Below are 14,704 nucleotides of genomic sequence, written 5' to 3' on the forward strand. Positions count from 1 at the left end.
GATCATAAATTTAAAAAAAAAATTATATGTGCTGCTAATTTACCTCTTGTATTCCTACATTACTTAAAATCCTGTCAAATAAATAAATTTTCCTGTTAATAAACAGAAGAGTTTAAAAAAAATCACTTCAAAATAACTTGACCTTTCATTTCTTACTACAAGGGAGTGAATTTCCTTTAAAAATTGGTAGTGCAGGTGCCCACTTGGGGATCAGACTGAGCATTCAGCACTTTAATGCCTATGGGATACCGTTTTTTTTTTTCACATGCAGAAGCCCCACTAGTTCTATTGACGCCTCTTGACTTCTAGAATCATAGCTACTGTCTTGGTGATGAACTGCTTGCCAAATATACTTTGCATTACAACAGATGTATACTGTAAACATAAAAGTTCGTCCTGCTCTAATCTGCAAAAATGCTCTTGGAAATATTCTGACTGAATAAAGATATATAGTGAGGGAAGGAAGTCTAATTTTATTTATTTTATTTTTTTGTAAAAAATAATTTGTTTGCATTACTAGAAAATGATTCTTATAAAGTGATAGTTTCATTTATTTATTTATTTATTTTTTTTTTTGCCAGGTGAAATTTTAAAGAAAAAATCAAGGAAAAATAAAAGGAAAGAAAAAAAAGAAGAAAGGAAAAAGAGAAGAAAAAGCAAAGAAAATGAAGGAAGAAAGAAAAGAAGGAAGGAAGGAAACTTTGCTCTCTTACTGGCAGACAAACTTGCAAGACCAGCACGAAAGAAAAAGAAAAAATATCTCTTTTTTTCCACTACATTAACAGGACTCAAATTCTGGAGGAACAGAAAGCTGACTATATGTGCAATGCTAGTATCTGTACATTACATAGAAATTGTTCAATTTTTTTCTGCCATTAGTTTTATCATCAGTTAATACAGCAAATCATAAAATATGCATTTAGCATATAATTCTAGAATTCCCCTCCATTTCATTATTAATTTGTTGTTTTATTTTGTATTCCACAGCTATTCCCACTGTGGTGAATTCAGGTTGTGAGTGACTAAAAACCACTATGTGATACAGTTTTGCTTTGTTTTTATGTTTGTTTGTGCAGCACTCCAATCTAGATGCAGCATTGTTACTAATGTCAAACAAATGTTCTGGCCTTTTAAAAATCAGGTCCTTGTAATTATAGTAACAGAGCATCAGAGATGTTAGAACAAACACAACATAATTCAACAAGGCCACAATGAGCGCCATTTTCTTCATATCTCGTTCATTAACATAATGAAGTCTCCATCTGAGGGGGAAAAGACAAGAAAGGAGAGGGCACAGGGGAATTTCAGCAGTTATCTTTCTCCCCTGGGCTGACCTAAAAATCCCAGTTAAAAAAAAAAAAAGTCTGAAAGTTTGTGTTTGTCTTTCAAGAACAGCATAAAGATTTAGGAGTACACACATTATTACCACTGCTTATATCAATTCAGAACAGTCAACCAGGTGTTAGCAGTTTTGTTGGTTTCAATTTCTGTGTCATCTTCTATAGACTAGTGACCAAATGAGCTGGTCCTTTTGAACTTCCCTCTGGAGGGGTCCCATCTTTGTTTGGAGGAACTATAAATCCATCACTGCTACCGCGACCTAGCTGATAGTAGGTGTGCAGCTGATGGACGTGGTTTCTGGAGCCTAGGTTTGGCATGCTTTTGTAGTAAACATCTTCGGCATCACCACATTTGGCCGGTGGGGGTTCGGTCTGGGTGCTGGTGGTAACGCTCTCTGTGGCAGGCACACCAGCCAGTGCTGGCATGCTGGTGTACAGAGAGTCCCTATGGGGTGACTGGAGATCTTCTGTGTGCTCGTTGGTTAGCAAAGGGAAAAAACTCTCACTGTGGTCTTGGGGGAGCCGCCTTCTGGTGTAATGGTGTGGCTGGTGGTTCTCTGTGGAGTAGACTCTTGGGGGAAGCAAAGGAGCATCAGATTCCTCATGAATGAGTTCCAGGCCCAAACTCTCCTCGTGGTTGAAGGAGGTGGCGTCATCCAGGACAATGGCATCATCTTCACTCCCACTGCCAAGGTTATTCACCAGCTTGTTCATCAGATTCCTGTTCTGTTCACTGGAGCGCTCGTGGTTGTTCAGGTAAGACGGGATATAGTTGGAAGTGAGTTCCTTCAGAATCTTTTTCTCTAGGGCGGTCTCATTGTGGTTATAGCCACGGTCTATGATTTGCACACAGTTGCTCAGGTATTCGCCACTGGCAATGCTGTAACTATTGCCATGGTTACCATTCAGTGGTAGAGTATCCATGACACTTGTATCCCTGGCATTGTTCAGAAGCCCCTCTGAAAAAGATTACAAAACACTATGACATTTACATCCATTTGGCCACAGAACACACACACAAACACAAAGGCAGAAACATCCGACTATGAAGTATGTATAAATTGCTAGCACGTTTAATTAATTATAAAAGCTTGGAAACAAAACATACTATTAAGTCTATATGTACACCTTTCTATATACACTTGGGGACAATTGATAGGAACCTTATAAATGGAAAAGTATCTAAAATAATTCTTTAAAATAACAATTTAAAAAACCTATAAATTTGTAGTTTCCACACAAACATTGCCTGACACTATTTGAAACATATTTGGTTATAACTTAGAAAAAAAATAACGCAAAATTTTGGTGTAATCATTCATAGCTTTCAATTTATACACATCAAAGTCAATTTAATAATTCATTACCTTTAATTTTACATGTTGTTTTAACATTAAAATAGGCATAATATTAACATAATTCATGTGTGGTACTTTGAATATTCTGGTCAAAAGTGAAAGAATCAAGCAGCTTCTAATAATTTGATATATAATTTTGCAAGATTAAACATAATTCCTACACACAAAACCACAAAAGGATTATGTTAAATTTGTCAAAATGATGTAGTCATGAAATAATGCTTAGTCAAATAAATGGCACATCAAAATAATATGCATCTAGGAACTTTCAAAACAAAAATATTTAGATTTACTTTCTAATATCATTTTCTACATATTAACCCATTAGCGATTGTTTAGGGTCATTAGGTAATACTACAAAAGAATGTGTAAAGACACAGGTATCTGATTCCTAAAAACATAGTGTCAGTATTAAAGATTCCATGTCATAATGAGTGATGACTTTGTGTGCATATTAAACTTTGAATGTAAAAGAGATTGAACATTTTATTCTGGGAAGAAATAGTTGCAGTGAAATAAAATTTAACCACATGCTTCTTCAAGGTTTTTGCATTCTCTTGAATGAACAGAAATCCAAGAATCTATAATAGTTCCAAAATCAGTTCAAATGCAACCACGAAAGAAAATAAAACACAAACATTTAACCAATACTCATAAGTAAGAAAGGATATTTCTTTACAGAACAATTAATTGAAGAATTCTATTAAACTTCTCAATACACTGCTAACTTGTGAAAATATAACATTCATTCTATATCTGTGATGCAGTTATGTTTATCAAAACTGAACTCCTTCTTTGCTGGTTTAAATAAAGTGTCCCAAATGTATCAATTTATATATGGACTTTTGCTGCATACTCTGTATTCAAGTAACAGTTTCTAAAGACAGCAATGCATAAAATTCATTAAAAAGCAGCCATCACAGACATAGGGTGAAGCGATTTATTTTCATGTTATAAGATATCTTGTAGACAAATCCACAATGTTAAGAAAAATAAAAGTAAATGTTCTTTAAAGGGCCATATGTGATGGGTGATTGCTGCTGTGGAGGCTGCCATGGTATGCATGATGGTTATGGCTGAGTGACTGATGCATTGAAACGTGTGTATTACTTCTGTTGTCAATGCATTAGGTACAGGTCGGAAACAACCATAGTAAAATAAAGTGGATATGCTGCATGTGACATATATGTGTATGATGGAATGTAGTAATAAAAAATAAAAGCTTATGAATTACTTAGCAAAAATAAATGCTTAATTTAAAAACAATTTAACTCACACAAACATTACATGAGACTTAACAACTATGTTGATTATGTGACACAGTAAAAGAATCAGACAACAAAAGCGTCTAATCTCTATTAACGTAAATTTATATAAGTCGATTCATAGGCTCTTTAGTTTTTAAATTGTGAGATGAACTGTTTTTAATAACTACATCATCTATATGTGATGCAATAAAAGTGAACTAAAAAAAATTACATTTGATATGCAATGTTTAGCTTTACTCCCATACTTGTCTCTCTGTAGGGCTCTAAACGACAGCATGAAGAAAAGGAAAGAAAAAACAACAAGTAAGCTTACAGCGACAGTAGAAGAAACATGAGTAAAAAGCAAATTGATGATATGCAGAAAAAAGAGTCAAAGGAAATAATTTCCACTGCCCCCAAATTCATGAGTCTGTGTTACATGGTTTATCATAATTAAAAATACTGAAATGTTAGTCAGAAAATAAGAACCCCCCCTTAACACATGCTAATAAAATGAGTCTTTAATAAGCGTTTCTACAGTTTATAACAAATTTTAAACAAAAACACGTCTATTTTAAAGTTAAGATTATCACACCAACCAAGGAGAGTAAAGATTTGAAGGCAAGCCATGACGATTCCCACAACTGCATTTCAATATTGCATATATTTATGTGTATGTATGTTTGAACATACCTGCTTCTAAGAAATGTTATTTAATTTTAAAATTTTTCAGTAAAATTATAAATAAAATCTTTAGCATGTACACAGAGAAAATAAACACAGTTGTAGGTTTCCATATTTGTGTCTTTTTTCCTTTATGAATTTTTTTTTCCACGTAAAAAGGTTATATTTCCCCCATTATAACTATCCAAATGCTTCTTATCATTTGTGAATAATACTGATCAGAACTGTCATTTCTGGAGCTCATATTCAAAAGTCGTGTAATTTTGAAAAAAGAAAATGGTTAAATCCAACTGTTATTCTGTATCAAGACAACAGGAGGGGAAGAAAAATACCACCATCAGTGTCCGGTTTTCTTCTGGATTCTTGCACAATCATGCAATCAAACATTTTTAGAACTAATCCTTTAAAAAACAATCCTGGCAAAATTATTTTTTAAAAAACACTCCTATTTTAATCAGGTCACGAAGGACGGCTCTTGCTGATTTTGTTTACAGGAAGGTTAAATCATCCTAAAAGCAAAACCAGGAAATTCATTGGGCTAGATCGTTTCAGGAGATTCCAGCTTGTTAGAATTTCACCATTCCTTTAAGAGATGGTTTTTGCACTTAAAAGTTGATTTGCTTTTCAGAAAAAAGACTGACTTTATTTCAAGATGGAGAGGAAGGTTCTCTTAATAAAGTTTCAAAATAGCTTTAGAAAAAATAATTTGAAATAAAGAGCCAAACCAGTAGACTAACAGATGCAAATCGTTTGTAAGCTCATTATGGCTCCTTCCTTAAATGACAGAATTTTAGAACTGGAAAGCCCATGAGAGATAACTGAAGCTCAATTCCTGCTTCTCAGAGATGAGGGAACTCCAGCCAAAATAGGCAGAACCTTATCTAACTCCACCCTGCTAACAGTGGAAGAACTGAAATCAAAAAGAAAATCTTGTAGATTTCCTCTGTGCCCTACTATCTAGTTCTTCCACCTGCCTTAGGCTTTGAAGCCAACATAGAACATTTATTTATATATTTTATAATATAATCTTGTATTCTTACCACCTATCATGTATTCTTCATTATATCCTGTCCTAAGGGTATGTCTTTCTTTAAGTTCTATGGTAGAATTAGTTACTTTAAAATGTAAATTATTTTGTGAAATCATGACTTCGGCTCTATATGCTGTCTTGTTAGGTTAATCTATAACAAGATTTATCTTGCAAAAATTGAATTTTCTAATCCTGATAAGAATATAATGGTCCAGAAATACAATGCATGAAGTTTTCAAAACTGTCCACAGGTAGAATCTCAATCCAATATAATAAAAGCATATTATTCATCTTTATTCCTAACTCTATATGCTTCAGTAACTCTATGAACACATCTCTACATATTTTAAATAAAGGCATTACAAACAAATATGGATACTTATATCTGAATGCTCCTTTGCTTGGATGGTCTTAGTGCAACTGAATTAGAGGACCCAATACAACAGAACCAAGTGGTACTTCAACATAAACCACTCCAGTACATACCGAGCCACCTATATTTCATGTAAGATTTCCCCTTGCCAGTAAGAATATTAAGTGCATTCATCTGAAAGCATAAGATTAGTAGCAATATGACAATCACTAAGATTTATTTGGGGTCAGTGGTAAAAAGAATGATTTTAAGCACTACCATAGTTTAATATCTTAAAAAATATTAAAACATTAAGCCATTAAATAATTTCACCTCTGACTCTGAGAAACATTAATAAAATTGTTTGCTCTTGTTTTTAAGAAAAGTCAGTAGTATTTATTTAATTTGCTGGGAAAAACAATCGTAATAGCAATATCCAGTAATAAATTCCGCAGGAATAAAACCTTATATGTATATGGTATTACTTTAAATTTGCATCTACAGAATTTCACTTTGAGAGTGTTTACAATAGTGTTCCATCCTTAGAAAAATCGCCTAATTTATGATTCCAGTAAAAATAAAACAGGACAAGAAAGCAGATATTGAATTAGGGAAGACATATAGATTAATAATTGTTAGTTTTTGTTACATAAGACATTAGAAATTATATCTGAATAATCAAAAAAGCTAAACAAAATGTGGTCTAAATTTTTACATGTTCTGAAACAATATTCAATAAGTAAAACAATTTTTAGTGTTTTTCCAACTCTTTGCATAAAGTGAATAATGTAGAATAGATTTAATTTGCAGATATGGTATAAATCTTCACTTAACATCACTGAAAACTTACTAAGATGTCAGCACATTGCAAAATGTTTATAATGACATAATTATCTGTAACTTAACCTAATTTAAAAACAAAAAACAAAAAAACCCAAGCCTGTATAAGGTCTGCTGACTTGTTCTGTTAAGCCACATTTGTTATGTTGTGAAATATACAACAAGTGTTATGTACACTTCACTGAGGGCCACAATAAAATAGGGACATTGACAGAGGAGAGACAATTTAGAGAGGGAACCACCAGGAAGGACCCAGAAACTATCTCGTATTGATGGCACCGGGGTGGTTTTACTGGGGAAATGGAGGACTCAAAGAAGCCAGATCAATTGCTTTCAAAGTATTTAAAAAGATTGACACAGAAAGCAGAATACTTTGCTCTTCCTTGCTCTAGAAGGCAAATCAAAGCATCATGGTCAGAGGCAAATTTCAGCTCAGTGGAAGGAAAAAATATACATAACAAATGGAGCATTTCAACAATTGAATGTATGAAATCCTGAGGGGAGAAGGGTCCCATTAAAGGAAATGGGCACAGGCTGACAGAATGTCAGCAATGTGGTGAAGAGAATTCGTGAGCTCTATCCCTGCTTTTGATTCTCAAAGTCTGATTCTTAGACATGCAGGCCTTCTGAAATTTGATAATTCAAAAATTCACTAATTACTTCATCCTACTGAGATACAGTTTGAGCATATTCCTGAAGTCACTCTGTATTACTGACTTCAGAATTTTTGAAATAATTTAAAATCATCCTTTGCCCCTGGCAAGGTATCTGGGAAACTCAGAAGGTTTTAGACACCCAATTTCAGTTCTGCAACAAGCAAACTTTCATGGGATGGCCACTCACACCAAGTTTTACACACTCATGCCACTAATCTTTTATCTCTGACTGAGAAGGAAAAGAAAACACAGAGATTCCCATAAAGAATAATAGAAATTTTATTCAGAATTGCCTAGGAAAGTTAATATACTGCTAATCTGTCACATCCAACTTCAAACAACCACTTTTAAGTCTCTTTGTTATAGTGAATTTTCTTTCAGATATAATATTACATAAGTGGATCCCTAACTAGGACTTTTCTTTTAGGAAAGTTTTATTTGACTAATTTTTTTCCTGTGGTTTCTTCCAAATGATATGAATTGTTTTAATTTCTTGTGCCCCAGTACATCTTTATTCTTAGAGAAGGTAATGCCTGTCCAAACACTCATATTGTAAGTGGTTTTAAAGAGATTTATGCTTATTTGTTTGGGATGTAATTAAAATTTTATATCATTTAAAGTAATTAAATTTTCATATCATTCAGAAGAACCGTATCCCAAAGCTTTGTTTTTCACACGTAGCCACAGCAGGAAAAAAAATCCTGACTGTCCTGAGTCACTCACACAGGCAATGGCAGGCTAGTGTGGAACCTAACTTGGTATTGTTCAGTTCAATAGCAAACGGAATGGATCTTTTCTCCATGGCTTAGCTCAATGTAATTTTCCATGGAGCTGATCTAAGTGCTTTCAACAGTACTGATGCCTTGCACCTAGAGTATTCTTCATGGCATAACAAAGATTACTTTCTTGATCTTATACCATTAAGACTATCAAATCAAGTCTTTATTTTACTTACCTTAGGCAAATTCTCATTTCTCAAAATACATACATAGGTGTTTAATATAGAAGTCGATCAACAACAAGACAAGCACTGACACGACACAATACATTTTATAACATTACAGAGAAACAAACACGTATTGGTGAATTAAGCATTTGTTTATCAGAAGGAGGGAAACCATTTGTTACTAAAGGAAACCTAAGGAAAATGGAAAATAAAAGCACCAAGAGGGGTAGAAGGCAAAGGGAGTCTGTGTGTCTGCTTCCAAAAGAAAGAAAAGGCAGTGGAAAGAACGCAAAATAGAATGTGGCCATAAAAGCTACATAAAATGGGACTCTCACTTGAAAAAATTAAGATAAACTCCAGCACACCTTGTGCGTTGTACATGCTGACAGAAGGGTTGTTACAGACCGCCGGTTCCCCAAGCAATGTATTATAGGGATTGTTAGTACCATGCGGACGAAGCAGAGCATTGCTTATAAGATGATTAGCCATGGCTCCTGGAGCAGCCCCATAGAAAGACAGAGAAAAAAAAAAAAAGGTCAATCAGGCAAATGTGTTTGAAAAAAAGAAAGGAAACATTTAGAATGACAACAGTTGATATAGTCCTGATTACAGGCAGGCAGCTAATTAGACTCAAAAATATATGCCACTAAAGCACACATGTTTCCAATAATGCACATATCCAAGAGTCAATGGGAAAGAAAGAAAACGGTTTACGATGTTGATTAAGCCATATATAGGGTATTCTCTTTCCCAAAGTATAAGCAAGAGTATACTCCCATGCTTGCTAAAAATAAAAAATAAAAAAATGAAAGCAAAATATAGTCTTCCATATAAACAAAACACAAAACAAAAGCTGAAAAAAAAAGTTTAAAACACAGAAAGAAAAGCCAAAATAAACAAAACATTCCCTCATTCACAGAAACCATTGGGTTGTTTTCAATGAAAGTAAAAAAGAATAAAAGGCAACATTTACAATAAAACACACATTTGGAGAGCAGTTGGGGACACAACAGAAGAATTTGACATTTCTTAAAATTCTAAGAAAAGGAATCCCTTACATCAAAATAAGATATAATCACTCTTGTTAGTACACTGTAGTAAGCATACTAATTAGGTGATTTTACAAATCTAATAATCATATGGATATTATTTTAAATATTTCAAATAAAGTATTGACTTCATAATATCCAGCATATATATATAATTCCATTTTCCATTTTCCAACTGGTTGTTTGAACTTTGGCACATAAAGTAAGAAAACTAAATTATTTCATCTCTTTGTAAATAGATGTACCTAGTGCCTAATATATCATTAGTATGAGTTGCAACCTCCAACCTCCAAAATTGTTTAACCAAAAAAAAAAACAGCAAAATATCAGAGGAATAGTTTTATTAAACATAATTAGGCCATGTGTAAAAAATGATAGGCAGAATGCATGTTTATGTTAGATGATAAAGAAAGAAAATGTGACTGAGGAGAGGAAAATACAAATTGTATGAGGATAGTCAGATTGAACACAAGTATTTGTTAATTCAGTATATACATTAGAGAATGAAAATACAATCAGTAGACAAGGAGAAAATATTTGCAAACAAATATACAAATATTTGCAATCCAAGAAAAAGTTAGTATCTGGAATACAGGAAGAACTCTTAAAAGTCAACAGTAAAAACAAACAGACAAACACCCAAACAACCCAAAGCAAAAAACTAACAACAACAACAACAAAAAACCCAATCCAATTAGAAAATGGGCCAAAGACATAAAAAGACATTTTACAGCAAAGGATATACAGGTGGCAAACAAGACCATGAAAAGAATTGCTATTAGCTATTAAGAAAATGCAGATTAAAACCACAATGTGGGGAGCCTGGCTGGTTCAGTTGTTTTAGCATCTGACTGGATCTCGACTCAGGTCATGATCTCACAGTTTATGAGTTTGAGCCCTGTGTCGAGTTCTGCACTGACAATGTGGAGCCTGCTTGGAATTCTCTGTCCATCTCTCTCTGCCACTCCCCCACTCATGCTGGGTCTCTTTCTCTCTCAAAATAAATAAACTTTAAAAAAATTATTAAAGAAACCAATGTGATATCACTACACCCTTAAAATTTAAATGGTGACAACATTAAATGCTGGCAAGGGTGAAGAAAACTGGATCTTTCCTACTTTGCTGGAGCAATGTCAAATAGTATAGCTACTCTGGAAAATAGTTATAAAAGTAACCATTCAATTACCATACCACCCCGCAATTGTACTCTTGGACATTCATCCCAGATAAAATGAAGATTTATGTTCACATAAAAACCTATACATGAATGTTCATGCAGCCTTATTTATTAGTCCAAAATGGAAACAGTCCAGATATCCTTCACCTGGTGAATGGGTAAGCAATCTGTGGCACATCCTTACCAGGAAACACTATTCATTAATAAAAAAAGAACAATTATTGATACAACAAACTGGATGAATCTCTAGATAATAATACAGAGTAAAAAAGACAATCCAAAAGGTTATGTACTAAATGATTCCATATATATATAAATAATATATTTCCATATAGATATACATAAGATTCTTGAAATGACAAAATGATAGAAATGGAGAACAGATTAGTGGTTGACAGGGTTAAAGATGCAAGGGGGAGGGAAGTGGAAATGGTCATACACGGGCAACATGAGGCTTCCCTGTGGCTATGGAGCTATTCTATATGTAGGCTATGCTGGTATAACACAAACCGAGTCTTGATAGATAGAATTGCATTGAACTAAACACACACACACACACACACACACACACACACACACACACACACACACAAATACAATGAAATATAAGTAATATTGAAGACATCTGAACAAGACTGCTGGATATCGGTCAATATTCTGGCGTGATTTTGTAGTATAGTTTTACAAGGTATTATTGAAGAACACTGGGTACAAGGAACACAATCTCCACTATTTCTTATAACTGTAAGTAAATCTACAATTATCGCAAAATAATAAGTAATCTATATTGAATGAAACAAAAATGTTTATTTATTCATAGAAAATGCAAAAAAAATGAGAAGAAAAAACTTGGCCATGGTAGTTTTATTTTATTTTTTCTCAAAATCATAGTTCTTTGTTATATAGCAAATTATCAATCAAGTAACACCTATTTTATCTATTTTTTTAAGTAAGCTCTATACCCGATGTGGGGGTTAAACTCATGATCAAGAGTCGCATGCTCTACCAACTGAGACAGCCAGACACCCCAAATAACAGATATTTTAACCTCAAAATTGGGTAAGTGAACATCTCTAGATTTAAAGTACAATATAGCTTGTCGGATTTATAAAACTGGAAGGTTACAATTCTTTCAGGAAATAAGCCATGTGTTTGCATCCTACACATTCCACACAGAACTAGCACAGAAGTAGCACAAAATTTTCCACTTATTAAATGCTCGATGAGTATTTGCTGAAATTGTACAACATATACATTTAAATGTTTTTAACAGAGTGAGACGGCAGATCTCCATTTTATCGTACAATGGATCAATCAGGATGTCACTTCCCACTGATAAATATATAGAATACCAGCAAGATAAACTACAAAGAGTTGGCTATCGTGCCATTCAGATAAGAAACAGAATACTATACATCTTAAACATGCGTATCGTTGATGTTACACAAATTTATGATTGTTAGAGACCAGATTTGGCCTGCACAACGTTTTAAAAAAGCAAACTACCTGTAAATTGCACCTGCTACTAATGTTTATTATTCTAGCCTTCAATACAATACAATTACAATTCTAGCCTTCCAATACAAATAATTACTTTCTAAAATTACTCTAAGAATTTTAACAGAAAATGAAAGGTGTAAACAACTTAAAATGAACTAGGGTAAAAACCCTAAATATATAAAATTGCTAAAATTCATTATTTTCCTTCATAGATCAAATAAGGGTTAGATCTTTATGGCCGGAGCATCTATCTGTATGTCTTCTTCTTCTTCTTCTTTTTTTAAATGTTTATTTATTTTTGAGAGACGGAGAGACACAGAGTGCGAGCAGAGGAGGGGCAGAAAGAGAGGGAGACACAGAATCCCAAGCAAGCTCCACACTATCAGTGCAGAACTCAATGTGGGGCTTGAACTCAAATTGCGAGATCATGCCCTGAGCCAAAACCAAGAGTCAGATGCTTTACCAACTGAGCCACCCAGGTGCCCTATATCTGTATTTCTATATATTTTCCTTCATTACTACATATTTCTTAATTTGAACTAATTAAAAAACAAACAAGCTGGGAAGATTGCATGCTACTTCTGCCCACTTGCTTCACGTAGATTGCCAAAGAAAATATTCCTTTGTCATATCTGTCTCTCTCTATATGTATATATATTTTTCTATACCAATGTAAAAGAATATGCTCTGTGATTTAAAATAAGGAAACAATTGAGTTAGGAAGAACCAAACATAAGCAAAAAGCATGTGACTCAATATTTTTTTCTGGCTGTCATTCAGTTTATTTAAACGTTAAAAATATAAGGACAAACAATTTAATCATACAAAAATGGAGTTCTGTAATTGAATTCTAATGAAGCTATCAAAATTTTTGATAGATAGGCCATCTGGTTATAGCTTTCCTAGCATAAAGTTGTTTTTAGTTTTGCTAAGTGTGTTCTAAGTTTTGAATATACCTAAAGACACCCTTATTAGTGAGATTACTAATGTAGGAAGACTGAGTTTTTTTTATTTGTCAATTCTTGCTAATCTGGAAAGTCCAGCAACAATAACAGAAATGCTATTGGTATACAGCCATGGAGTGATACAGTGTTGACTAAATGGAACAATATTCAGTCCCAGCCACGTGGCTTTGGAAGGTAGCTTCCTCAAATCCAGGTGTAACCCAGATCAGGTACAGATCTATAGTCACAATGAGTGACATACAGTCATAATTAAGATCCACCTGATTTTATATCTAAAACCACACAAATACTGATAAAAATAATCTAGAACTTTCCAACAAAATACATTTTCTTCTTTACCCTTGGTATTAAGAGTCTTTTTCCTGATAGAAGAAGGATCACTGGTTAAAGTTGCTTTTTTATGATGACTCACCTTTTTACATCTTATGCCCCATTTGAAATCAAATTAATTAGTGTCACTATAACTGACTTTAATCCTAAAAATTGAGTTAAAATATAAGTGAGGGCTCAGTAACAGGAACTGAGGAATAGGATATCAAATTTGATCATTAGAGTTTTGCAGAGTATGAAGTTGTGGATAAGCTTTATGGGTTTGCTGGTTTGAAAGAATGAGGGATATGTTTGAGTAACCAGTTATCTGTGGCTTGACTCCCTAGTGTTAGAAGGCAATCGTTTTCCATCATTTTATGGACACTCAAATCTTGCAAGAGGTCGTTTTTCCTGTTGCCATTCCAAACAAGTGCGGTAAGGTGTTTCCGCATGGTTCCTACAGTCCATGCTCACATTTATGCATTTCAATTGTACCTTTGAAAGGTGGCCCTGTGTCAAAAACACTGGCTTGTTGCCAATGCCTAGATCTCTTAACTAAAAACTTGTACAGAACCTGTCTTCTTGGGTCTTTTGTGTACAAAGTCGCATTTGTCTTTTTCCATAGCTGCACTACATTTCACTTGTCTTAGCTGAAGCCTATTCTGTTTGCTTCTGGCTGCTTCCCCAATTTACCCAGGTCACTTTGAATTCCGATACTATTTTCCAAGGTACTGTCCGTCCTGTCTCTTCCTCTTCCTTCCAACCAACTTCTGATTTGTAAACTTCCCTTCTAATAGCTATGAAATTGCTGCAGACTTCCAAGAAGATCGGTGTTTACAGACCATCTGTCACTGTTTTTCAGCTGAAAAGTTAAGCTTACTGGTTAGTCAGGTTGAAGACACAAATAAGCTGATGTTGCTGGGTAGAGAAGATAGTCACAACACTACATATGGGAAAAGAATGTTTATGTACAAATTTCATTGGAATGTAAACGCCAGAAAAACAAGGAATACACTGGGTTTTATTACCGCTCTATACCAAGGGTCTAGAATAGTTCCCAGAGCTTGGTAAATACTTGCTTAAATGATGAAAAAAAGCCCATGTGAAATCTATGGCATCTTTAATGTAACAAACTAACACAAGTCATTTTATCAATTATGAGCAGTTTTATAATTTGAGTAAATTTTTTACAAGTGCCAATTGTCTAATTCCTAATGTGATTTATTTCCTTCTAACACTATACCAGGTATA

General features: G+C 33.9%; 1 protein-coding gene across 10 annotated transcripts in view; it reads right to left on the reverse strand.

Annotated features, from left to right (window-relative positions):
• Positions 1-651: 651 nt before the first annotated feature.
• Positions 652-14,704, reverse strand: part of ADGRL3 (adhesion G protein-coupled receptor L3) — an 820,040-nt gene continuing 805,987 nt past the window's right edge. For 8 of the 10 annotated variants that reach the window (XM_030313795.1, XM_030313793.1, XM_030313791.1 and 5 more), the window contains one exon: positions 652-2,299. In XM_030313795.1, coding sequence (XP_030169655.1) covers positions 1,500-2,299 — 800 coding nt within the window. In that variant the 3' untranslated portion in view covers positions 652-1,499. Of the gene's footprint in view, positions 2,300-4,177; positions 4,230-14,704 lie in introns of all 10 variants that reach the window. The other 2 variants (XM_030313798.1, XM_030313797.1) reach the window with 1 other exon arrangement.

The sequence above is a fragment of the Lynx canadensis genome, chromosome B1 (assembly GCF_007474595.2).
Source record: "Lynx canadensis isolate LIC74 chromosome B1, mLynCan4.pri.v2, whole genome shotgun sequence".
In the NCBI taxonomy this organism is placed as follows: Eukaryota; Metazoa; Chordata; class Mammalia; order Carnivora; family Felidae; genus Lynx; species Lynx canadensis.